At 40.9% G+C, this 27,407-nt stretch overlaps 1 protein-coding gene across 1 annotated transcript; it reads left to right on the forward strand.

The window, feature by feature from the left end:
* The first annotated feature begins 476 nt into the window (after positions 1-476).
* PRKAA1 (protein kinase AMP-activated catalytic subunit alpha 1) lies at positions 477-27,248 on the forward strand. The gene is made up of 9 exons (XM_064176725.1): positions 477-685; positions 7,344-7,485; positions 10,220-10,313; positions 11,147-11,291; positions 13,987-14,074; positions 14,919-15,143; positions 20,319-20,805; positions 21,296-21,422; positions 24,136-27,248. Exons 1-9 carry the CDS (start codon positions 556-558, stop codon positions 24,378-24,380), a joined length of 1,683 nt encoding a protein of 560 aa, XP_064032795.1. The 5' UTR covers positions 477-555; the 3' UTR covers positions 24,381-27,248.
* The last annotated feature ends 159 nt before the right edge of the window (positions 27,249-27,407 follow it).

Genomic DNA, 27,407 nt, shown 5'->3' on the forward strand with positions numbered 1-27,407 from the left:
AGCCAAGCGAGCCACCTCCTCACAACTGCGTGATTTCTTAATTCACACGCGTGATGCCCACAACTCCGCACGCTGGCGCCACAAGGGACAAGTCCCGCGGCGATGGTCGTGCCACCTGGCAACACCGGGGCGCTCAGCTTCCCGCAGTGTCGTTCCAGACTCGCTGGTTCTGCCGCCCTCCGCACCGGCGGCGGCGCAGAAAGGAACTGCCACCGCTGCTAAGCAGCCAGGCCGGCGCCCGTCTTCAAGCTCGGTGTCCAAACCCGGGCTAACGCCGGGTAGGTGGGTGTAAAAACGCGGCCGTCTCCCAGCCCATCGCTCTGCTCCACAGCTGCTTTAGGGGCTGCTTGCTCCACTCCACCGCCTCTCCCCACCGGGAGCAGCCACACCCTTCAGCGCTCCACCGAGCCCGGCCAGCCCCGCCCCCACGACCGGGACGGTTTGCGCTCGGGGACGACGGGAGGGCGGCAGAAGCGCGGCGTTGGCTTCCGGGTCTCGGGGCAGGCGCCGTCCGCTCGCTCCTGGCTCGCCGGCGCCGTAGCGCGGGCGGGCACTATGCGCAGACGCGGGCCTTGGCTTAAGATGGCGGCGGCGGATAAACAGAAGCACGAGCATGGGCGAGTGAAGATCGGGCACTACATTCTGGGCGACACGCTCGGCGTCGGTACCTTCGGCAAAGTCAAAGGTGAGCGGTGGGGAGCGGGGCTGCCGCCTGCCCCGTGGAGCGGCACATCCCCAATGGGTTGCGGGGAGGAGGGAGCAGCGCACCGGGCAGGTGTGTCGGGTTGAGCCAGGGTCTCTCCTCGCCAGCAGTCGTCTCATGGCGGCCGGTCCACTGGATTGGGCGGTCGCCGAAGCCTGGCTGAGGAGCTGGGAGGGCGGAGGTGTGCGAGGCCCTTGGCCGCCGTCGCCAAAGTCCGGTCTAGTCTCCTCTCTGCCTTCGGGCCACAGTGCTGCACCGAGCCAGACTTCACGGCGCGGGGGGAGGAGGGGGCGCAGCGCTGGGAGACCTGAGCTGCTGGGCGCTGCTCCGCCGTTCCCGCTGCGCCGGTGAGTCACTGAGCTGCAGCAGTACTGCTAGCGCGGTCCGATGGGGGCGGAAGGACCGAGGATCGGGGGTAGGACCGCAGCACGGCAGAAGGTGATGGCTGCGGCCGGGGATCGCGGTCGACCGCGGTATTGTGGAAAGAGTGCCTGGTGTAAAGCGAATGGCGCTCGCAAAGAGGCCACTGACTGTTGACTTGCTGGGGGCGGGACTTGCAGACTCCTAGCGGGAGATAATGGCAGGGGGAAAAACTGTTTTCTCATCCGTAATTGCAGAAGTAAGTACTGGAAGGTAACATCTCTTCATTTATTTTAAGTACCACTGGTGTGTAATGATCATTAGGCCCTGAGGTGTCACTACATTGTATGTTGCTGCACAAGTACTAACACTCGATGGCCTTTTAAGGAAAGTAGGATTTCTCTCTCTACAGTGAGGGAAATAAGCATAAAGAGTAAGTTTGGAATTACAGTATCACACAGTATCATCAGGATTGGAAGAGACCTCACAGATCATCAAGTCCAACCCTTTACCACAGAGCTCAAGGCACAGTCTGACACACCAGTGTGGAAAGACTTTACAGTAAGTCAGGTTGACAAGTGGTTATCAAAGGTTTGGGGTTTATTTTTTTACAACTCAGACTTTGAAAAAAAGCTTTTCCCAGGAGTAGTGTAGGATGCTGCACTGAAAGTCTGAAACCTTGTAGAAATGAAATAGAAATTAAACTTTCTCTTGATGTTGCCCACCACAGGTGGAAAAACTTGCTCTTTATACCGTTCCTGCTGTGCTTGTGAGATATGCTCAGATATTGGCACAAGCAACTTGAAAGCATCCTTTCCTCCTGAAATGAGTCCTCGGATAGACTCGGATTTCTTTTTGTTAAAATTTGGTTTGATGGGGATTTTTTTGTGGTTAACCTGATGGATTGGTTATGATTATAACATAAACCCCATGCTTTACCCGTTGTATCCAGTGTGCTAGCTGACTTTCAGTATATCTCTTTTCACTGTAGCACGTTCTCTGCACAAACTCTTTCAGCTCTGGGCATGGTCTGAATAAAAAAATGATATAGAGTATTGGTCTCTCAGAATACATGGGAAAGCAGCACAAAGTATTTTGAGAGTATAGGCCTTTGAATTTTCAGTTTTCAAAGCAAGCTTAAAAAGTGACACTTTCTTCCCCAGCTGCTTGAGAGCAGTGACTCCTAACTGGCATCTGGAGTACTATTCCTTTCTTTTGGAACCTAGCACCTCCTTGAATGGAGAGGAAATGAGGTGAGGCATAAGACAGGCTTCAGATTTACCTCGAGGAGGTATTACATGGATGAGAGGAGTTGTCAAAGATGGGTACCTTTTTTTTTAGCCTCCAGTGCACTGCAAGAAACTAAGGTTGGCATACCCATAAGTGTGTTTATATGCTTATAGATTTCAGAGCGCACTGTTGCACTACTCTTGCTGTTCTTAATCTGTATTGGCAAACACTTGTCTGAAGTTGAAACCTTGAAAGATGGTTAATTTGTGGAGCTGCAATTACAATTTTAATGTTATTAAGCATCTCTCCTGTTAATATTTAATGAAATACAGTTAGCTTGAAACAGTGGGGGAAAATTCTGTGCAATTAGCTGGTTGGAGACTAATTGGAATATTTTACTGAGAGAAATGAAATTCTTAGCTGTGAGAAGGAAGAAAAGAAAACAACATGTGCCCTACATCACCCATTCTTCTGCTGATAAACACAACTAGCCAAAAAGTAGATAAGACTCTTCTCACACACTGCTCAGTTCTCACTTCTGGCTGTGCCTTCTTTCTGGCAGTCTCATCTCTGTGGCTGCCTCTGCCTTAACTCTAATCTGATCTAGTCCTTTTTCCTCTAACCTCCTTGTCGTCTTTTTGACATCTCACTTCAGATCTTCAGTTTTATCCTGAGAGATATATGTGGCGTAGTCTGGTTACTTCTGAAGGGAGGCAAAGAGGGAGAGGGAAGGGAAGATTGATTTGGGAGCCCTCCTGGCATCTGTGATTGTTTCTGGCAGGGATGTTGCCTTTCTCTATTACTTTTACCTTGTCTATTTCTGTATATAGCTGTATATATGGTAAATATCTGCTTGCATGTTGTGCTAAGTTGTAAATATAAAGCTTCATTTTTAATTTCCATCTGTCTGAGTCTAGTCTGGGTGATTTCATAAGGGGGGGGGGGGGCAGGTAACACCCAAACTGTCACATACTATTTTCATAGTACTGTCTGCCTTGCTTGATTGACACTGGGTGTTCAAGTTGCTTTGAAGCTATTGGTTATGTGAAAAGTACATAAATGTATGTATAACCATTTTTTTTTAAGGGTGTGATAGGCAACATACTTCATCCTACATACCTGCTGTAAATGGTTTGAGAATTTACTTATCTGAAAGCAAATAAGTGTTCATGGACCAGTGCTCTATTCCCACATACAGGTTGTTTTTAAGACATTTTATGTGCATGATCTTTCTTGGCCCTAGATTATGCACTGTGTTTTGCCTGTACTTAGTAAAGGACATCTTTCACCTGTGTGGCACTATTTTTTCTCCTGCAGGCTCATTTTCTTCGCTGAATAGCAGTTGTGTGGTTGTTTTCCTGTAATGGTATTTTTTTCTTCTCTAGTAATCATATATGGTTTCATCAGAAAGGTGAAAAACTGTAACAATTGTGTTCAATTTTTAAAAAATTATTTTTTTCATGTGATGTACAAGGTCAGGCATCTGCCTTCTTTGAAGTGGGTCTTTAACAGTGCTAGCAGCCTTGTATGACTGAACTTTAAAAACAATGCTTAACTTAATAATTGATTATTAAGTTACTGCTGCCAAACTGTGTGTCAGATTAACTCACCCTGCTACTAGGCTTTTTCTTTTACAGGTAACTGTTACTGGTGTGATGATTTCATCACACATTCCAGTTTAGCTGTTTGTTTGTCCCTGCTAGCCTGAATTAACAAGATGGCTGGCACAACTCGTTTGTTCCTCAGGTGGGCAGTCATAGAGGAGACATCTATTCCTAACAGATAGCCTAGGCAAACCTAAAATGCCACATAAGTGAACAGCTGTGGTGCAGTAGAGTGGTGAACCTAAATCAATTGAGACATAATTCAGTGTAAAACATCTATCCATATTTTTGTTAATTGTTCCATTTAAAAAACAAACAAAACTCCACAAACAGACAAAACCCAGATGCTGCTGATGCTTACTACTGAAACGAAGTGCAAACTTTAATTTTTGGAAATAAAATTAGCTTTCATAAAAGGAGGAGTAGTCAGAATTCCAGTGAATAGTACTGAGAAAATGAGGGATACAACTGAAGGTTGTGAATATGCAATAGTTGTGCTCAAGCCTGTGACAATAAGTTAAAAACTGTGGTCTGTGCAGGACTTTAAGTTGATGTAAATAGGCCTTCTTGTTCAAGGAGGTGCTAAGAAATTGGAAATGGGTGGTGAAGGTCAGTTTGCTATCTAATGTTATGAAGGAATATGCCTTTGCACAGTATTGACCTGTTTTCACTAACATAAGAAACAAAGTTGCTTAGCTCACTGTTTTTAAATACTTATTTCCTTTGAGCCCCAGGTTGGGTTTTTGGCCTACTGCAGAAATGGTTCATTGAGTACAACCGAAGCTTGTTCAGCTTATTTTCTACCAACTCCATGATTGGTATCTGTACTTCATAAGAACGTTACTGTATGTGCTTTGAATGGCCTTGTAATCAGTTTTCCTATCGAAGAGCTGGTGAAGTGAATTTTGAGACTGTTGCTTCTGCACTTCTACAGATTAAATAACTTGCTGCTGCTTTGACACTGGCAGTGTCTTAGAAATCTTGATGCTGTGCACAGCTGTAGTGAAGATGTTTCTTTGTTTTAGTAATAGAAATTAATAGAGAAATATTTGGTCTGTAAAATCATTTTTTCTTTGCAATGATTCTTTTGAAGGAGTGATAGCTGGCTGAGGATTAAGGTGACTAATGTGTTTTGATTACTTCAAATTTGTGAGCCTTTGCTTTTATAGGTAAAACTCCTGTCAAGAGGTAATACAAAGTAGCTTTTGGGAAGATAATGCTGGCTGCTACTTTTCTAAGTGGTGTTATCAATCTGAGTTCTTGCTTTGAGTTCTGTCTTTATGCCAAATTCAGAAGTAGTCGGCAGTCTGTTACCATTTAGTGTCTGCTGTATTATTAATAGCAAATACCTTGAACCCTATCCAAGAAAACAGTTTTATTTTGTCAAGTATATGGTTATTGGAGTCTTTAAAAAGCTGGCTGTGTTATAATCTTAAATTTGAAAAGAGAGGTAATAATTACTGGAGAAAATGATCTTGCACCGACACAAAACCATAACAATTTTTCACTACAGTACTTAACTCAAAGCTGGGAAGCAGAGTTGACATGCAGAAGTCTTTTTTCTTTCAGTCACTGAATAAAACTGAGGTTTGAGGCTTGCAATCTTGAAGGTTCTGAAAGCTAGAGTGAGTTTTGGTTGACCAAAAACGTTATTGTTGAATTTCTTTGAATGAAAGACATGTTTTGAAAGATGCTTCTTACATGGCTTGCATACTGAATAGATATTGTAGGTAATTACTTTCTGAAATTCCTTTGAGTTCTAATGAAATTTTTATTTTCTAAGACTGATAATTCGTAAATGAAACAGATTACCTGATGAGACTATAACACTGTGCTTATCAGAACCCAATAGTTGTACTGTAGCTGTAGAATTGCTTAAACCAAGTATGCTATGACCTGTCAGTCTGACCTCAGTGCCAGGCAAGATAATGAAACAGACCATCCTGAGTGCAGTCACAGGGCACCTACAGGATGGCCAAGGGATCAGACCCAGCTATCATGGATTTAGGAGAGGCAGGTCCTCTTTGACCGACCTGATCTCTTTATGACCAGGTGACCTGCCTGGTGGATGTGGGACCGGCTGTGAATGTGGTCTACCTGGACTTAAGTAAGGCCTTTGCCATAGCAAACTCCTGGCCAAGCTGGCAGCCTTTGGATGGGACAGGGACACTGTCTGCTAGGTTAAGAACTGTCTGGAAGGGCAGATCCAGAGAGTGTTGGTGAATGGAGCCACATCCAGTTGGCAACTGTCATGAGTGGTGTGCCCCTGGGATCAGTGCTGGGCCCAGTTCTGTTTAACATCTTTACTGATGAGCTAGATGAGGTGATTGAATCCTACATCACTAAATTTACAAATGACACCAAGTTTGGAGCAAGTGTGGCTCTGTTAGAGGGCAGGACTGATTTGCAGAGGGACCTGGACAGGCTGGACAGATGGGCATAATCCAGTGGCATGAGTTTAAACAAGTCCAAGTGCTGGATTCTGTGCTTCGGCCATAACAGATCTATGCAGTACTACAGGCCGGGGACAGAGTGGCTGGAGGGCAGACAGAGAGGGACCTGAGATTGCTGACTGTCAGCTGAACATGAGCCAGCAATGTGCTCAGGTGGCTAAGAAGGCCAATGGCAGCCTGGCTTGTATCAGGAATAGTGCGGCCAGCAGGACCAGGGAAGTCCTCTTGCCCCTGTACGCAGCCCTGGTTAGGCCACACCTTGAGTACTGTGTCCAGTTCTGGGCCTGTCCAGTTAAGGAAGATGTTGAGGTGCTTGAAGGTGTCCAGAGAATGGCACCAGGGGTGGTGAGGAGGCTGGAACACAGCCCTGTAAGGAGAGCCTGAGGAAGCTGGAGGTGTTTAGTCTGGAGAAGAAGAGGCTCAGGGCAGACCTCATTGCTGTCTACAACTACCTGAAGGGAGGTTGTAGCCAGGTGGGATTGGTCTCTGCCAGGCAACCAGGGGCAGAACAAGAGGACACAGCCTCAAGCTGTGCCAGGGCAGGTTTAGGCTGGATGTTAGGAAGAAGTTCTTCACAGCAAGAGTGTTTGGCATGGGAATGGGCTGCCTGGGGAGGTGGTGTAGTCGCTATCCCTGGAGGTGTTTAAAAAGAGGCTGGATGAGTCACCTAGTGCCATGGTTTAATTAGTTAGAAGTTGTTAGGTGATAGGTTGGACTTCATGATCTCAGAGGTATTTTCCAACCTGATTAATTCTGTAATTTTGTCAGACTGAAGTACTTTTGAGAGTTCAAGTTTTTTTTGCCTACTCCATTATACTGATAATAGAATTGTGAGAGAAATCAGAGTATGACAAAAGAAATTACATGCTGTCTGATTTTCAACCTCAGCGAAGATCATGGGTATGTATTTCTTGGCTACAGTTGGAATGAACAAATTGATGCCTTTACAGGGCATTTGAAAATCCTGACTGAATTCTTCCTTGCTCCTTGCAGTTGGCAAACATGAGTTGACTGGCCATAAAGTTGCAGTGAAGATTCTGAATCGACAAAAGATCCGCAGCCTTGATGTTGTAGGAAAAATCCGCAGAGAGATCCAGAACCTTAAACTCTTCAGGCATCCTCACATAATTAAGCTGTAAGTTTTGCCTGCTATAATCAAATATGTTTAACCTTTTTTTGGTCTCACTGTTGTGAAACGTTTGAAAGGCAATACTGGCAATGTCCTATGACCAGCTTCCAAGTATGCAGCCGTTTTCAGCATCCCTTGTAACACATTTTCACAAAATTGATCATCTCTGCTTGCTGCAGAGCTTCCATTAGGTCTTTGCTTATTTGGACAGATGTATAAAAGGTAGTGGCATGGTAGATACTTCCTGTAGCATCAGTCTCTATTCTTAGCTATGACTTCAGTTTTCTTTCTCTAGTTACATTTGATCATTTTTCTGCTTAGAAAACAAATTAAGGACAGGACTATAGTAGGCATTTCTATAGTAAGTTTACTGTGTTTTCTTACTTGAAATGTTTTGCAATATAGGTGGCACTCTGAGATTCTTAGGTGTTAAGGATATGCAGTTCATTAAATGCAGTATTTCAGAATTCTTCAGTATAGATGCTGCCACTTGTCTAAATGTGGCATTTATAAATAGCCTGTTTAGATCTCTTATTTGACCAGAATTCTTCAGTAAAGTTCAGAATACAGTTGCATATGGCTCAGAGTAGATCTGGGTCTGGTCTAAGGAAATGAATTGTAAATGCCTTCCCCCCACTCCCCTTAACTTTTGTTTCCTATAAGGTTAAGGTGCACCTCCAGAGTGTGAATGACTTCCATTGTCTTCCACTGTTTTAACTGTGGTGTCAACTTCAGTCGTGGCATTTTTCAGGGTTTTTTCCCTCCCTTTTGGCAGACTTTTGTCTTAAGACCCTACTACCACTGACAAATGTCCCTGTAGGCTCTCCTTAATTTGGCGGTAGCTAGATTGCATTGTGTAAAATCAAATGACTAACTTCAGTAGGTTAGTTTTAAGAAGGCTATTGAGCTAATTGAGCTGCAAAATTGCTAGTGCTGCCAGTTAAGAGTTCATCAACTAATCTAAAGGACGTACTTGTAGCCAAAACAAAATAGAAAGACTCATTGTAGTGAGATATAGGGACGTATATTTCTGATGTCACTAAGTCTATAGTCATCTTAACGCATTTTAGATGACAGTTTCTTTCTCCAGAACTAATGAGCAGAATTTTTAATCCTGCATGTAGGGAAAAGGGACAAGATGTAGGAGACAATGGAGAAACTGCTGTATCCACAACTTTTCAGTTGATCAACTGATGTTGTACAGATTGATTGCTGGTAATTCAGGGTCATGCTACTTGTGCTGTTAGGATCTGGACTAATTGCTAAAGAGCAATTTAAGATATTGGAGATAAGATAAATTGATTTTTTTTCTATTTTCAATTTAATGTTGCAAAACAGACATTGTGCTTTATGAAAAAATTCATACACATATTTAGCTGCACAGATGCAGGCCTGTTGCAATAAGGTTTTTCTTTCTAAACTGTGCTTTAAAAATCAAAGTCTCTGGAGTTTTTAAGTCCTGTGATTTTTAACCTGTAGGAATAGAATGCATCTTCTTTTCCTACATAAAATTTCTTGGTTTTGCATTCTGGTCTTCTGTGCTGTGTGGTTTGATAATTTTATTCACACTATGTGTGTGTAACTATTCCACAACCTCCTTTTCCATAAACAGAAAAATGAAGTGGCTGTAGAGAAACACGGCTGTAAGTTTTGGGTTGGGAAGATTAAAATACTATTTGTGTTGTAGTGTCTTTAGTCATGGTTTTGGAATGTTGACATGTAAATACATGAGGTACTTTCAGTTAGGGCATTGGAATCAGTAAAGGTAAATCATTTTGAAGATCTCCATGATGGAACTGCTTTGAAAGAGTATTGAAGTGTTACCCTGCAACACTAAGCTGTATAGTCTGAAGTCATTGCTGTCTGTAGTTCAAGAATAACTTCTCTAAGCAGCAGCACATTTTGTTTTCCTCTTTTTCTTGAAACCAACGTTTTGAAGAACATTGCCATTCTGCAGTGTGTGTGGATTCAGTTATGAATTACAGTTCAGATACTTGCATGCCTAGGTGTTGTACCTTGGGTGAAAATGAATGTTTCAATTCACTGTCTCCTCGTTTCTCATTGTAATATTTGGTTTTCTGTTGTCACTGTTTACTTCCTCTAAGGATAGGTAGAACAAAAAATGTTTTAACTAGTTCATGGTCAATCTTCCCATTTGTTTTAAAACTTCAAAAGTTGTTTTTTTTTTAGTGTAAATGAAAAAGAATGATAAGAACATAATAACCAGTGTTGATACTGTATCTTAAATACTTATGACAAATCGAGTTGTCTTTGTAAAAGATCATATTAATAATTAAGAGCATTTTTTTTCTTGTCTTGAAGTACACTCTTTCATTTATGGCATGTCAAGGTTTTTGCATGTTAAGGTTGAAAACTGCAATTTTGGAGACACTAGCAAAGTCCTTTTGAATTCTTTCCTCCCAGCAACAAGCTGTGTGAGACAGCACTGTGAATAACTTGAAAGAAATCATTTGGACTAGGCTTACCTCTCTGAAGGTACAAATACTGATATTTCTGATGGGAAATACAAATAATCTGCTAGTCTTGGACATGACAGCATCACATGATGAAAGTAGGGGAGATAGCTTCTGAAGAATACTGTCATTCCAATAGCTGTAGATTGGCTGATGGATTTTTAAAATGTATTTTTATTTGACCCTTTGCCCAACTTTTCCTTCTAACTAAATGTCAATAGCAACTTTTACTGAGTGTGTAGACTAATCAGTACCTTCTCTTACAGGTACCAGGTCATCAGTACACCAACTGACATTTTCATGGTCATGGAGTATGTTTCAGGAGGCGAACTGTTTGATTATATCTGTAAAAATGGAAGGGTAAGAAGTAGTTCAACTCTACAAATCAATAAATTGCACTCTGTGACTGTTTCCTGGCATCACCCAATGCTGAGGGGACAGACAGATTCTTTTTGTGGATCTTTGGCAGAACAATATAATGAAAGCGCTCTTAGAGTGCATTATGATTAGTGTAGCATGGAATTTATGGTTACACAGGATTTGTGCAAGCAAAATCAATGTAATAGTAGAGTTTAAAAGACAGCTTATGGTATCTAATCACCGTGAGCTCCACAGATGGGTCAAATCTTAACACACAGTTTGCTGTACAAATATAACAATGACACTTTAGTCTCAAGAATAATATGAGGGAATACAAGACACTCAGTCCTCAGAGGAAGCAGAGGACAGTAGACATGTCTCTAGCCAGTGAAAGGTCACAGGTCTTGCTGTCCAGCAGAGGTTTTGACTGATTTTTGCCAGCAGTGCTCTCATTGCTGTTACACTTTCCTGTTCTGTGATGGAGTCATCGCCACCACTCGGTTGGCCAGGTATCTGGGACTTCCAAGGTTTGTAAGGAAGAGATTAAGCAGCCTGGTAACAGCTGTGCTTAAATTTTGAAGTTTATTGTTGAAGTGTTGAGTATGCAGCATCCATCTAATCAGTTTTAAAAGTGTGATTGAGAACTTTTAAGTGATTTTGAGTCAAAGACTGTGTCTTGGTCTAGATATTTTTTGTCGTGTAGACATTTAAGTCATCTCAGAACTGTAAAATGGTAATTTTAAGTCACTGGAAGTTTTCCTTTAACTCAGATAAATGAGAAACAAGTCATCTTTCACTGTATCATAATTGTTTTAAACCTGTGTCTGCCTTAGCTTGATGAGAAGGAAAGTAGACGTCTGTTCCAGCAAATCCTCTCTGGTGTGGATTACTGTCACAGGCATATGGTAGTACATAGAGATCTGAAGCCTGAAAATGTGCTGCTTGATGCACACATGAATGCCAAGATAGCTGACTTTGGTAAGCATTACTGTTTTATATCTGATGTTTAGACACTCACAATTGCTATAGCAATTATTTATTGAATTGTGTATACTTGAGTATCTGGGTGGTGAGAAACAATGGAGTAACCTGAAGTGCAAGAATGTAGTTTTGCTTTACACTGATACCCATTTGTAGAACTTGTTTTCATCTCATACTTTTTTTTCAGATTTTTTTTTTTGTGACTGGGTAAAATTGTGATCCGAGTTGTTTGGTTTTCCTTAACAATGCTTTCTTTAAAATACTAAGTAGACTTAGTTTCTGGCCTTTCCACTCAAAAAATAGACTTCATACCTTTTTCACAGCATTCAAAATCTAAATATGTGGCTGTCTTGGAAGTACAATGCAAAAACAAATCATGTTTAAGGACTACACTGATATACTGAAGTATACTAATCCTTCTGGCAAACTACTCTATATTCACTTCCAAAACTATAAAGATGGGATTCAAACAGTGTAATTAAGGCCTAAATATATAAGTTACAAAACAGCAGATCATGCAAACTCGTGATTTTCTTGTGTGTTTGCCTATCTTATCAGGAGTTTAATTGCTTGTGCTAACTATTTATGAGCAGAGCTGCTGAGAATGTTGGCTGCTAGTTTTGGAAACTCTGAATCAGCAAACCTCACTATGTAAGTGTAGTAAGAAAGGCATACTTCTGTATCATCATGATGTCTCTTGTGGGCATGGTGGGTAGCACTCACCCATTTAAAGCACTTTGAAAGGTGCTAGGTAATTCATAGTATCCAAAGGATATTATTCAAGTATGTAGTCACTGTTGATCAGCTGATTTATTGTATATGGAAAATGCTTTGAGTGAAATGGCTTACGTGGTGTCAAGGTCTGGAGAACAGAGATGAACAGTATCTCTGTCCAGAGGAGCTAGACCAGTTCTTATGGATTTCTGTGTTGTGAAATTAAGGTGCAAACGAGACCATATATCACCACGAAACTATTTATTAAAGGATAAGGTTGGGCAAAACAGAGGGAGAAAGGGGAGAAGGGGGAGAGAGAGAGAGAAAGAGAACGATGGAGAAGAGACGAAGGCGCAGGGAAGGAAAAAAGCTGTGATCATATTACCCTCAGTCGCAGATGGAGGGGAGAGAGAGAGAGAGAGAGAGAGAGAGGGGTGCGTGGCCCAGGGATGATCTGCTGTGGAGTTTGTCAGAGGTTCTTCGGGTGATGCGCAGCTCTGGTGGTCTGGTGATGGTCTGCCCTCGGTGGTCCGATGGAGGTGCCACTGGTGGTCCAATGGGAGTGCCACTGGTGGTCCAATGGGAGTGCCACTGGTGGTCCAATGGAGGTGCCGCACTTTGGCAGGCCTTTCTCCTGCCTTTTTATACAGTTTTCTGCTCAGTGTCCAGCTGCAGCCCCCCAGGGCATCTTCCTGTGTATTCTCACACATTCGCAGGGGTCCGGCGCCACTGGGGAGAGGGCCTCCGCCCCCTCCCTGGCTGCACCTGTCCACACACTGCATACACATAAACCTTTTCCCTTGGGGGTAGCTGAGATAAGATGTAGGCCTCCTGGGCATTCCAGCCAGGCTGAGGACCAGGAGTTTCGAAGGTGTTGTCTGTTGATTTGCATCCCTGAGCTTTGGGCCAAGCACCGAATTTGAGTCCCAGAAGTAACAAGATTAAGGAGAGATGATGCAATCTTCTTTATCTTTGTTGATTAAGGAGAGACGATGCAATCTTTATCTTTGTTGATGAACGAGAGAGAAGATTTAGACTCTCACACGTGGTGAACAAATTAACTACAAAAGCTTATTAAAAAAATCTTCCTGTAATCTGAACATCAGCAAAGTTGTAGCACTTTGTTAATTGTGACTAGTGTATTAACCAAGATCTTAATAAAAGCTTTTTTGTGTTAGAAAGTGGAAATTAGCCAAGCTGTATTCTCTCATCTTTCCTTCCCTTCAAAAAAGAGCATGATTCCTTCGTGGAAGCAAAGTTCTCTGGCTTATGGCACTGTTGTTCATGCAACTTCTGCTGATGAAACTAAATGCTGTTTTTCTACAGCTACTCTAGAGTAAGTGATAGGTCTTTTACTGATGTTAGACTGTACTGAGGGATGGTGAATGAAGATGGCCTAGTTCTGAAGTACACTTTAATTACAGAATATCTAAGATCAAATCACTGAACTGCAGTAATTCAGGAACCAGCTGAACTGTGTAGGTGTCTAAATTGTGGTGAAGTCATGTGCATTCAGCTGCCTTGTTCTGTATAACGTACAGAGTTATATATATATGTATATATCTGTATTAAACTCTTTCAGAATTCTAGGTAATTCTGTGGTAGCATCTCCCATTTCAACATTTAGGGGCAAATGTGTTTTTTAAGACTTTCTTGGTAATGACCAAAATCCTATCTTCCTACACTGTTCTCTTACCATGCTCGTCACCTAAATTGGACTCTTTTTTTCCTCTCTTAATGAATATGTTGTCAAATATTTCTAGGTTGTGTGCAAAATGAGTTGATGTTAGTGAAGTTCCTGGTAAACTAAATGGGGGAATTATATGGCATGCTCAGTAGTCCAGAGCAATGTTACTTATTTAATAAGTTTTTGTTCATTTTCTGATGTAAATTACTATTGATTTGTTCTAGATGGTATATGCACTATGAAATCACTTTGCTCTCTGAATTTTTAGTAGATGCTCTTATGCACTTTCAGGTCTATCAAATATGATGTCAGATGGAGAATTTTTAAGAACAAGCTGTGGTTCCCCTAACTATGCTGCACCAGAAGTAATTTCAGGAAGGTAGTTTCTTTTATATTGGATACATGTGTGCATGTACTTAAGCCATTTTGCTGCTTGATTCTAAAGGCTACAAAATTAGGTCAATTAAAACTGTGACTGGAACTTTTAATTGTTTTGGTAGCATTTTATGAGTCTTTAAGATTTCAATGAGCTATCTTTAAATAGTTCCTCATCTAATGCTTCAAATCTGTCATGCCTTTCTGGGTTTAAAAATCTTGCTCACAGCTCAGACTTTGCAATCAGAATTACAGTGTGTGCTGTGAGGCTGTGTATCAGTGAAATATTTGCTACAGAATAATGTTCAGTCTGGAGGTAACTTTTTTTGTACTAGATGACCATTGAATCTGCTGCTTTAAGCTGCTCATCATAATACTGCGTCTTGCTGATGGGAGGCTAGATGTCTATTTATATAGACAATAGCACAGACTATGTGACAAGTTCTGCCATATGGCCTCTTCTTAAACTTTTCAACCTTTCAGATCTGAGAGATAAATGACTTTGCACAGATTCCCCTAAAAAAGTGGCAACCATGTATAACATGTGGTTTCCTAGTAGTAGATGAAAGTTTAAGTTTACCGTTGTCTTTAATTCCATTTGTGGATTATTACGCTAGAGAAGATAACTATGTACTTGTACTCTGTTACATATTTGAAAAGAGGGACACTAAAGTTGGGAGAAGGCATGACACTGACCTGAAAGGGTATAGCAGTACTTTCAGATTAGTTGTCCCACACTGATATGCTTTTACTGCCATACAATACAAGAAAGAGGGAAAAATACGGTGATACAATGTGAGAAAATAGAGAAAAAATATTAATCACTAACAGTTATTTTTTTTCCCTAGGTTGTATGCAGGCCCAGAAGTAGATATTTGGAGCAGTGGAGTTATTCTCTATGCTTTGTTATGTGGAACGCTTCCATTTGATGATGATCATGTGCCAACCCTTTTCAAGAAGATATGTGATGGTATCTTTTATACCCCTCAGTACCTGAATCCGTCTGTAATTACTCTTTTGAAGCACATGCTGCAAGTGGATCCAATGAAGAGAGCAACAATCAGAGATATTAGGTAAAAAAGTAATTGCTGTCTAATGGAGGATTGTGGAATGATAATCTCAGTACATGTACACAGAACAAAGAAATAATCATACAACCTGTTTGTGTTTTATAGTCTGAGATAAAAAATCAATTTCTGGTGATATAGGTCTTAAAGTTTTGACCTCCAATGAGATATGCATTAGAAATCATAGTGCAGTGGTTCTGGGTGTCACCTGCCCCTCCCTTCACCCTCTCCCCAGCCAAGGACTCACCCAGACTAAACTCAGCCAGCTGGAAGGTAAGGAGTTAAGCTTTGTATTTACAGCTTAGCACAACTTAAAAACATACATATGTGATATATTACAACTGCTTACAACCATATACAGTAATATATATGTTAAAAGTAATACAGAAATACAAGACCCCCTCCCAGCAGAGAGAGTGCCCAGGAGGGGCTCCCAACCACTCCTCCACATTTTTTTCCACCCTCTCCCTTATCTCTGGATCTCCTACGTGCAAGGTAAGATGGAAAGGTCAGCAAGGGGGATTAGAAGCAGAATGATAAGGTGGAAAATGTGCAGGGTCAGGAAAAAGAGTTAATACAGCAAAAGCCAGGCAGAGACTGTCTTATCTGTGTTTGTGTCCTTGCTTTTATATGTCTCATCAGAACAAATGGGTAATTTATACATCACTATATTTTTCTTTTCATAGCCAATGATCTAATTTCTTTCATTCAGATACTCCAGTTAGACTCACAGTATCACACAGTATCATCAGAGTTGGAAGAGACCTCACAGATCATCAAGTCCAACCCTTTACCACAGAGCTCAAGGCTAGACCGTGGCACCAAGTGCCACATCCAATCCTGCCTTGAACAGCTCCAGGGACGGCGACTCCACCACCTCCCCGGGCAGCCCATTCCAGTGTCCAATGACTCTCTCAGTGAAGAACTTTCTCCTCACTCAAACCAGCACACATAGTAAATGGAATTATACACATTACATATACATTATATATATATATATATTTATTTCAGAAATTCAGAATGAGTCTGTGTTCAAAACTGCTGTAGCTAAGATGTTTACCCACAGAATGCTCTGCAGAAGCTGCACTCTCTTGACTTCATTAGAAAAAAGCCTTTGCTGTTGAGAACCACTGTACTACAAGTGTCATAACTTCCTCAGACTCTTTAATCTGATAGCTACTACTTCTAATCATATTTATCCAGACTGAAATATCATCTGTTAAGACATTCTGCGTGTGAGATAGAATGGTTTAGGTTGGAAGGGACCTCAAAGATCATCCGGTTCGACTTTCTAGCTTTGCAGCTTTGGCATGAACTTGGGTAAGAGTGATAATTACTGAGTGATAATTGCTGCATCAAATGCTGATAAATGACAGCTTGTAAGAACAGATAGGCATGGGCTCCAGGTTCCAAGAGGACATTCTAGGGAAGGTGACTCCTCTTTGACAAGGGTGCAGTGGATAAAATTAAAAATAATTGGTCGCTGATGGATCTGTACTCTATGAAGCAGCTGTCATGTTTTTATAAAGAGGAGACAGAATGAGCTGCTCTTGAATTAATTGGAGAGAAATACAGCATTATATTTGAAAAGAAAGATACAGAAAAAATAGAGAGAATATACAAGATATATAGCAACCTCCTTAAATTTTCCCCCAGCCCAAAACTAATCTACAACCCCTAATGCTCCTTTCCTTCCTCCCCAGCACCTCTGCCACCCATAGGAGGCTACAAACAAGCCTACTTCTTATATGTTTACCTAGATAAGTAGCTTCTGCCAGAGACAGCAGGCAGGAGGGAGAGCAAAGGAGGACAGTTGGCCTTGCTGCCAGCTTATAAAGACATAGCAGAATTATGGGATTGAATAACAATTTTACACTTTCTGTGTCCACTCCCTCTAGTCTCTTGAGGATTTTTTACTCTATGGTTTCCAGTTTAGAACAGCAGCTTAGTTAGATTTTTCCCATTTTGTGAGAAACTCTAGAGGAAGAACGCTGATATACTACCCTAGTGAAAATGTCTCTTCTTTTAGGCTTAGAAGTTAGGAACTTAGTGGTTTTTTTCAGAAACAAAAAAAAATGAAGACTTAGCTCTTCCTCCTTCATTACATTGTGAAGTACTTGCAGAAATCAAAGCCCTGTGAGAAGCGGTAATCATTGTAAAACTTCAGTAGATAGGAATGTGTCTTATGTCAGTCACACTAAGTAACTCCAGAAGTGAAGTGGTGTGAAACTGACGTTGAATTACAGAGCATGTATGGATTTTCAGTCTTCAACAGTTCTCTCCTATTAGCCATAAGACGTGCCACTTTACAGTTTAAAGGACAAACTGAGTTGGATGCCTTAAATTTCTTGGGGGGGGAGGGTGGTGTGTACATGGAGGAGGCTGACTGCAAGGAGTAGTAATAAAATACTCCCCTGTGTTCAGCCATGCAGCTAGGGTTGCTCTTTGTAGGGATATAGAAAATGCTTTTTCTGTTTCCAGAGTAAATGGTTGCTTCTGATGAAAACTTATTTTGCTCAACATATTTGTACTGAGGCATGTTTTCAGGATCACACTGACTAGAGCTTGGTGTACTGTACAGACTTTAGCAAGGATAGAGTCAAATTTCTTCATAGTATCTTGTATAGGGCTGTGTTTTGGGTTAGTCCTGGAAACAGTATTGACGACAACATTGCTGTGTAACTGCTCCATAGTAACTAAAACAATATCAAGGCCTGTCTGCTTTGGCAGAGGAGCTCCTACCCTGAGACTGGCTGGATGTTCATCAGTTGGTGGTGAGCGATTTGTTTTGTTTGCATCAGTTGTCCTTCCTGAGGCTTCCTTTGCTTTGTGTTTCTTTTTTATCCTTTTCCTTACAACTCTTAAACAATTTTACGTCATCACAAGCTTCTGTGCTAGTTTGAAGCTGCCTACAATGTTTTGGTGAGAAGGATTAGATCACAGGCCATGAAAGAGAAACAGTGGTGATGTCTACTTCACTCATAGGCTTGCTGAGATGTATAAGAACAAGAATCCAAACATACATAAGGGAGTTGCTCTCTGATTCTTGCTTCCTATCCCCCCTGGCTGACCCTCCATTCTTCCTTGGGCACAAGGCAATGTCTGGGGTAAACTAAAGGGGTGGGAGGAAGGCAGAAGGGTGATTGGGAGCCCCTCCTGGGGGCTCAGGTTTCTGGAAGGGCTGTTGTGTTTCTGTATTACCTTTTACCTTGTCTATTTCTGTCTATAACTGTATATACTGTAAATATCCGCCTGTATATTATTGTGTTAAGCTGTAAATATAAGCTTCATTCAATTTCCAGGAAAAGTTTAAGGACGTTTTTTATATACCTGGCATTTAGTAAGGTCGTCAACGCAGTTTTCCACAGCATGCTCCTGGAGAAACTGGCTGTTCATGGCTTGGATGGGTGTATGCTTCTTTGGGTGAAAAACTAGCTGAATAGCCAAGTCCTAAGGAGTTATAGTGAATGGATTTGTAGCCAGTTCTGGTGACAGTTCTGTTTAAAATCCTCATCAACTATTTGGATGAGGGGACCGAGTGCACCGGCAGTAAGCTTGCAGATGATACCAAATCTGGTGAGTGTGCCCTCCCTGCTGGAGGGCAGGGAGACTTTGCAAAGAGATCTGGATATATGGGCCAAGGCAAATTGTTTGAGGTTCCACAAGGTCAAGTTGCACTTGGGCCACAACAACCCCATGCAGCACTACAGATTTAGGGAGGAATAACTAGAATGCTCCCTGACAGAAGAATTTGGAGGTGTTGACTGACAGCTGACTGAATGTGAGCCAGTAGTGTACTTGGGTGGCCAAGAAGGCCAAGGGTGTCTGGGCTTGAAGTGTTTGAAATTTGCTTTCCAAGAACAGACAATGAGAGGAGTGAGGATTCACCACTGTCTGTTTTTTTTGTTTGCTAATTTAGATTTTCTGCACTCTATTTAAATTATCTTCTCTTATAGTGCACTCATTTACAAGAAATTCTACACAGATGCTGCGAAACCCTGATGTTTTGGCAAAGGCTGGAAAATAATTCACCCCTTGAGGGGAGAAAAATGTGTTTCTCATATTCAGATATTCAAATATACTTTGCTCTGGTTGGACATGGCACTTGGTGTCATGGTCTAGCCTTGAGCTCTGTGAAAGGGTTGGACTTGATGATCTATGAGGTCTCTTCCAACCTTGGTGATACTGTGATAAGGGAGTAGTGTGTTCAGTGAGTCCAGGGATGTGGTTGTTTGTTTCCACTCAGCACTGGTGATGGAAGTGCGGATAGATAGATGTGGGTGGATTAGCCAGCCAGCCTGGAGAACTAGAGAATCTTGCTTCCTCCTTATGGGCCTGTATCTCTGCAGTAGAGAAACCATACTTCTTTCTCCCTTTTACCCTTCTGATTCTCCCTACCATCCCACTGTGGCAGAGTGACTGAGTCTGGTGCATAACTGCTGGCTGGGGTTAAACAGTGACATCCATGTAGCTGCTTTTAAATCTATAGAAAATCTTCAAGCTTTCCAAGTCATTGTCATATCATACACTTTGTCTGGTTAAGCAGCTTACTCTAGGCTCCTATCCTATGAGGATCCTTCTGTATCTCTTCATTTACAAATGCCAGCTCCTGAGTACAGAGGTACAGATTGACCCTTCTGTAGCTTTCCTCAACCCTTTTAAGAGACACCTGAGGGTCTTCTGCATGAAATAAATGATAGGCAGCTTGTTCAAAGTGGGAAGCATGTGACTTCAGTGTTCAGAAATCCATGTCTGAACTCCCACCAAAAAAATAACCCATCACTGACATTTCTTCATCTTGCCATGTATCTGTCTGGGGAGGGACAACTCAAGTAGGTGGTACAAGAATTTCAGTTGAAAATAAAACTATACATGGTGATACTAAACATATATACCATTTATATAAAAAGCTGGTGTTTGAGATGTGTAAAAGATACTCCTGGAAATTAGGTAGTTGATAAATTTAGAGGAAGGAGGATTTTGTTTTTCAGTCTTTGTCTTAATGCCTACCTCTATCTTTACAATGTGAGAATTACTTTCCTTTACATTCTGTTTATTGTCTCTGCTGAACAGAAAGGTACTTGAACTGACAACGAATTCTTTTTGTACAGGCTAAAAATAATTTTCTTTTTTAAGTAATTCAATATTAAAAAGTTTTGCTTTTTCAATCTTTAAATCTAGGGAACATGAATGGTTTAAGCAGGACCTTCCAAAATACTTGTTTCCTGAAGATCCATCCTATAGCTCCACCATGATTGATGATGAAGCCTTAAAAGAAGTATGTGAGAAGTTTGAATGCACTGAAGAGGAAGTGCTAAGCTGTCTATACAGCCGAAATCATCAGGACCCTTTAGCGGTTGCTTATCACCTCATTATAGATAATAGAAGAATAATGAATGAGGCCAAAGACTTTTACTTGGCTACTAGCCCACCAGATTCTTTTCTTGATGATCACCATCTTTCTCGTCCTCATCCTGAAAGAGTGCCATTTTTAGTAGCAGAAGCACCACGTCCTCGTCACACTCTTGACGAGCTGAATCCACAGAAGTCAAAACACCCAGGTGTAAGAAGAGCTAAGTGGCATTTGGGCATACGGAGTCAGAGTCGACCAAATGATATCATGGCTGAAGTTTGTCGGGCAATCAAACAATTGGATTACGAATGGAAGGTAAAAGAGTAAAGACTCTTTACCGTAGATGACAGTACATTTTCATTTGAGTTGTGTGGTTGCATAACCTAGAAGCCTAAAACTTCTCTCGTGGTGAAAAATAATCTCATGTGCATGTGCTGATTGCTTGTGCTTGTTGTGCAGGATGGCTTTTGGGGAGGCTGTTTATGCCGAGTGAGAAAATAGACTTGCTAACGTGTTTAACTTTTCTGCTGGGGCTGTAGTGATGTTTTTCTGTTAGGTTAAAAACCCCAAACAAACAAAACGAGGGGAAAAAAAAGGCAAAACAAACAAAAATCAAAACCACAATCAAACCCAGCCAAACAATATCCCTTGCAAATGCTAAAAAATCCTTTACCCCACCTTAAAACCCACAACTTCAGCACGTAAGCCTGAAATGACGTGATAACATGAGTGAGTTGAGACGACAAAAACACTATGCAATGCTTTTTGAGCAGTTTGTGTAACTAAGTCATATCTCTTGCACTAGGTTGTAAATCCCTACTACCTCCGTGTCCGAAGGAAGAATCCAGTAACAAGTGCATATTCCAAAATGAGTCTACAGTTGTATCAGGTGGACAGCAGGACGTATTTACTGGACTTTCGCAGCATTGATGGTATGTGAAGACTTAACATAAATTAAGAAAATTATTCTAAATGCAAACATGTTTTCATTTACTTGTTTAGAAATAAATTAAATGTTGCACTTTATTAGTTCTAGCCAGCATAGATCCATATTAGTGTTTCTTTTTCACTCCCATTTTATCTCAACCAGCACTAATACCACTAGTGCAGAAGGAAACAGGGCTGACTTCAGAGCCTCACTCCCATATTTAAACACTGATTTAGCTCTGAAGTGAGCATGTGAATACCATTTCCTAGTGAAGATAAAGCTTGGTATCTCTGTGTTTGATTTGAATTATATATTGCTCTACTAGGTTTGGCTGAGAGTGAATTTTCTCTATAGCAGCCTATATAGAGCTGTGCTTTAGATCTATGACTAAACCAGCACTAATAGAATCATAGAATCAGTCAGGGTTGGAAGGGACCACAAGGATCATCGAGTTCCAACCCCCCTGCCATGGGCAGGGACACCTTACCTAGTTCAGGCTGGCCAGAGCCCCATCCAGCCTGGCCTTAAACATCTCCAGGGATGAGGCCTCAACCACCTCCCTGGGCAACTCATTCCAGTCTCTCACCACTCTCACACTCAACAACTTCCTCCTCACCTCCACTCTGAATCTCTCCAGCTTTGCTCCGTTCCCCCTAGTCCTGTCATTCCCTGTGAGCCTAAAAAGTCCCTTCCCAGCTCTTTTGTAGGCCCTCTTCAGATACTGGAAGGCCACAAGAAGGTCACCTGGGAGCCTCCTCTTCTCTAGACTGCACAGCCCCAACTCTTTCAGTCTGTCCTCATAGCAGAGGTGCTCCAGCCCTGTGATCATCCTCATAGTCCTCAGAACATGCTCCAGCATGTCCACATCCCTCCTGTAATAGGGGCTCCAGAACTGGATGCAGTACTCCAGGTGGGGTCTCAGCAGAGCAGAGTAGAGGGGAAGAATCCCCTCCCTCAATCTGCTGGCCTGCATTCCATTATTGCTGAGCAGGACTTGCATAGACTCTAGCCTTTCCTTTTTCCTATTCTGTCATGCCCAGTTAGTAGGCAAGAAGGTGATGGCGCGGCTGCAACCTAGAGACCTGAACCAGATTGACCAAAAGGATATTCCATGCCATGTAATACTATGTTTAGCAAAGAATTTGACGGGTTGTGAGTTAAGGAAGGTAGCCTTGAGACTGTCTGGGCATCATACCACTTTTGAGAAGTGGTGAGTGGTTGCCTTTGCATCACTTAATATATATAATTTTATTATTACTATTAATGTTTTTGCTCTTACTAAACTATTTCTACCAAGGAGTTTTCCCAATTTCTGCCTTTAAAATTTCCTTTCCCATTGTGTTCAATTGTTGGCTGTCAGGCACAGTCAACCTGGTCATGCTAGTAGATGATAAAATGAAATAGGAGTTGTAAGCTTGCAGTACCTTAAGTCTTGAAATCAGATGGTCTAACTTGTAAAAATATTTTTTTTATATATAGTGACAGTAAGCCAGTATACAAATCCTGTTGGGAATGGGCATAGTAGACTAAAGCAGAGTTCCCTACAGCCAGTGGTGTAGATGACATGCCTGAGAAAACATGTGGAACAGAAAAAAAGGTTTACTGGAGAGTGACTGGGCTACAGTATAGGCTGAAGTCATGTTTCATGACAGTTTGATCTGGTCTGACTTGGGCAATGCAGTTTGTGCCTCATTCCTTCTGATGATACAGCTGCTTTCTTGGACCCAGTGGTACCTGAGGACTGACCACTTTCCTGTACTGACCATCCCGTAGTCTAGGACAAACACCATCCTTGTTGTGGGGGAGGTGCATGCTCGGAGCCATGCAGCTGGAGGAGGGCAGCCTGCTGCAGTCCTGGCTTCAAGTCTTGAGAAAATCCAACCCGAGGCATGGAGTTTTCCATCTCTCTTCCAACTGTGAAACTGACTTGACATTCTTTTCTCTATCACAGTTAACTGTTCTCTCTTCCTCTTACCGAACTGTAGTTTTAAAGTAGCTTTGATGTGACAAGGCAGTCTCTCTTGTTTGCTATTTTCTCCTGGAAATAACTTTTCTGGTGCTAGGTGAGAGTCAAAATAATGTTATGTGTTTAAAGTAAGAGTAGAGATAACCTCAGCAGAACGTTACTTCTAAGATGAAAATATATCCTCCTCATACTGCAAGTAAAATTATACTGCTGTTGCCCAAATGTACAACATGCTACAGAGGAAAACCTCCACTTATGAGGGATAAATTAATGTAGATGTTAGAAATAAATGATTATCACTGAATTGTAATTAAAATTTGAATAACAACAAGGTATAATAAACCAAAGTAAGCAAAAATTGACTAAACGTAAAGTAGTTGCTAGTAAACCAATCTGCAAAATGTTTGAATTGTTACTGGAATTAAACCATATGATGCTGCTTGGGTTTTGTTTTCAGTAACCTAAATTGAACCATTACCCAGTGAGTTATGTTAATTAAAAATATGTCGAGTTCTGGTCTAAACTAGATATAAATGGTTATAGAGACAGTTTGCATAAGAACACTTCTGTGTTACAATATGGATAGGTTTTTATTATGTATCAGGTGTGCACAGTTTGCAAAATCTGTTAAAAGTATTAATATTTCAAAAATCCCCAAGATGTAGAAGTGTGAGAAGGGAAAGATGTCTGCTGTCCCTATAACTGATTTGATAGTGATAACTAATCTTCCTTCTCTTCTTTTGTTGCCCAGAGGAAATCACTGAAGCAAAGTCTGGGACTGCAACTCCACAGAGGTCAGGGTCTGTGAGCAACTATAGATCCTGTCAAAAAGAAGCAGATGGTGATGCACAAGGAAAATCTGCAGATACATCCCTTACCTCATCAGTGAGTTCTTCTCTTGACTCTTCCACAGCTGACTTAACTCCAAGACCAGGGAGTCATACAATAGAATTCTTTGAGATGTGTGCAAACCTTATTAAAATACTTGCACAGTAATTTTGAAGATGGGCTTATTTCTTTTATAGCAATAAGCTTGCTTAAATTGTAGTCAGATGCTTTCAGTTGTAATCAAATTAAATTAACTAAGGCGATGAAAAAGCTAACCACAAGAAAGCAATTTGCACAGGGATTGAAATGATTATTGGCAATTAACACATTATTTTGAAGCTGGAGTGAATTCTGATTGTCTGCTGTTCAATAGCATAGTAAAGGTACAGGAAAAATCCTGCCCTTGGGGCAGTGTTAATAATAATTTACACTGAGTGCACATTAAGCTGCATACAACATTTAAGTTAGATGAACCTTCTTGCTTTTTTCACTAGTAATACATACATTCAATGCACTAAGTAAATATACACTTACTAGTACAGTGACCTAAGTATAACTAGTTGGTCGCCTTCTACAGTTGTGCCTCAGCTGGTGGGAACTATCATCTTCTAACAGTAATGTGTTAAAACTGCTGTGTTTCTTGCCCCTGATTTGGCAGTAAATGAGAAATATTTTCGTGTGTTGCACTGTAGTACTTTTAACAACTGATAAATCTGATTAAATGCATGCAAATCCATGCATGTAGGTGCTCTGTAGTGCACTAAAGGTGTGAAATTTGGTTGCCTGTGAGTAGAACAATTCGAGTCCACAACAATGGTGAGAGACTTAATGCTAAGAAGACTTGGTGCCCTGTGGGCTAAAGCACATTGTTGCTTTGTGAAGTAAAAACTGTGGGCAAGCTCCTGGTCGGTGCACTTAAACTTTAGTGTGTGGCTGCAGCACAGCAGCTCCCCACTGCTACTGCAGGCTGAGAATCCTTTTACTCAGAAATGTGCTTGTAGTTAAGGGGTGGTGCATGCTGTTCCAGGATCTGAAATAGATGTTTTAAAGTATGTTAATACTTTGATGCAGCTGTTTATCACATTAACTTAGCATGCACTGTAGAATTCACTTTGCAGTTGAAACTACATATATAGGTTAGGTTTTATTAGGCCACCTTCATAGGAACTTTGCTATTAAAATTAATTGTAAAATTAAGTAGTCTCAACTTTTTCAGCTGAACATTGAAAAACTGATTTTGAGAACTTGAGCAGCGCTAGCATTCAAAATGTTTTCAACAGTAGATTGCAATTGCCAGTACCACAAAGCCTTCTGCATTTATTTTTTGCAGCATTTCAGGAAGAAAATTGACCCATATGTTAAAAATCACAGCTAGTACTTTCAGAAAAAAAACATTTAATCTCCTTTAAATTTAATTAGCTAACTTACATTTTCATCTATCATAAACAGTAAAATATGTCATGATACATTTAGTTTTGCATTCAATAACTTTCTTTAAACTTCATGACTTACTCAGTTTCAAAGGTTGCTCTCCCAAGGAGAGATTGAAAATCAGGGCATTACTGTGAACAATGAGACCTGTACTGTTAAAAGTGAATGGGGATTCTTGCCATTGACTGAGCAGATAAAAGAACAGTTTAATCCAGTCCAACAGACTTCAGCCCAGAAATTCGTCTGTTACGAACATTCACAGAATCTGAAGAAACAAAGCTGCTTTAAGCCCTCGAACTGCTGTAAACTGCATTCTGAACTGGGCAATTATGTGTTCTGTCTGGTATGTTGTTAAAAAGTTACAACTTCATTTCTTTATCTTCAAATGTCACACATGGTCTGTGTAATGCAAGGTTGTATTACTGTACCTCAGACTGGAAGGCTTTCCTTAGGTAAAGCTTTGGGTTTAAACTCCTGAAACTGAGATGTCAACAGGAGGGACCAGCTGCAACTTAGAAGTATAAGTCATGTTTTTAGTCTTGTACAAATTGGTTCTGAGGTACTGAGTCAATCGCTGTGTTCATTTTCGTTACCCTTTTAAAGTTAAGTATTGCACTTGTACAAATACAATAAACGCACAGGTTTTTAACTGTAATTTCTCATCTGGAATTGGTTTGGGATCACTCTTGCATGTTTAAGTACTTGTACATGATATATGCTCCTTGTATGCTGACCACACATGCAGGATGTCAAGGTGCAGGTAGCATTTAATTTTTATATAATTTTTTGGCCCTCTTGTGCATTAAGGGAACTGTGTTGGTTTTTTTTTCCTTTGTCTTATTATCTGGAGGTTAGAGTAAGTTTCTGGCACAAGCATACCATGTGTAGTTTTAAATAAAGTTAATCTTACTGGTATGATAAATCACATCACTTTTGGTGGCCAAAAGTTTTCTCATTGAAGTGAGATTTTTATAGGGGATAAGGGAGGAGAAAGGGGGACTGGCAGCCTCGTTGAACAGTTGTCTGTTGTGTGACTTTCCCGTGCTTTGTAGATCTTGCTGTTGAAATAGCTTTCTCCATGTTCCTACTGATCTTGCAGGCCTTCTTTTAAGCATCACGCTAATATCTGCCAATAGCCTGTAAAAGAAAATTTCACTAAGAAAGCTGCCAGGGCTGTAAGGAGGCAGCTTATGCAAATACACAGATTGGTCAGTTATGTTACTCTATGCCCTTGCTTGCTCCTCTTGGAGTACATTGAATTATCTTGCCTTTGTATTGTATTTTTTCAAAAACACAGATGAACCTGAATTGTCCATATGCAATATAACTCACCTGGTAATGGATAAAACTCATCTTGGTTGTGCAATATGAAAAAAAAACTTTCATGCTTGTCTTGATACAAGTGTTTAATACAGACTTGGAAATAAAGTTTATTTTACCAGTTGATTACCGTTGTAAGATATGAAGTCCTGTTCTTTTAACAAAGATGTGCCTACTTCCTATGTTAATTTCTTTTGACAAAGCTGAATGGCAAAAATGCTTGTTTATAACTGTATAACTTTTTAAACTTTCAAAACTAAATAAATATGGAAAACTGAAACAGCATTCTTTGAGGTTGTGTGTGTACTATCATCTACTGTTAGGCGTGTTATAAATTAACAAGATACCTTTAATAGTCCTTATCTAAAAGCAACAGTAACTAGGATTTTATAATAAGCAGCAATAGGTCAACATTCTCCAGACTTCCCACATAGGTAAGCTGGG

Source organism: Pogoniulus pusillus, chromosome Z (assembly GCF_015220805.1).
Source record: "Pogoniulus pusillus isolate bPogPus1 chromosome Z, bPogPus1.pri, whole genome shotgun sequence".
NCBI classification, from domain to species: Eukaryota; Metazoa; Chordata; class Aves; order Piciformes; family Lybiidae; genus Pogoniulus; species Pogoniulus pusillus.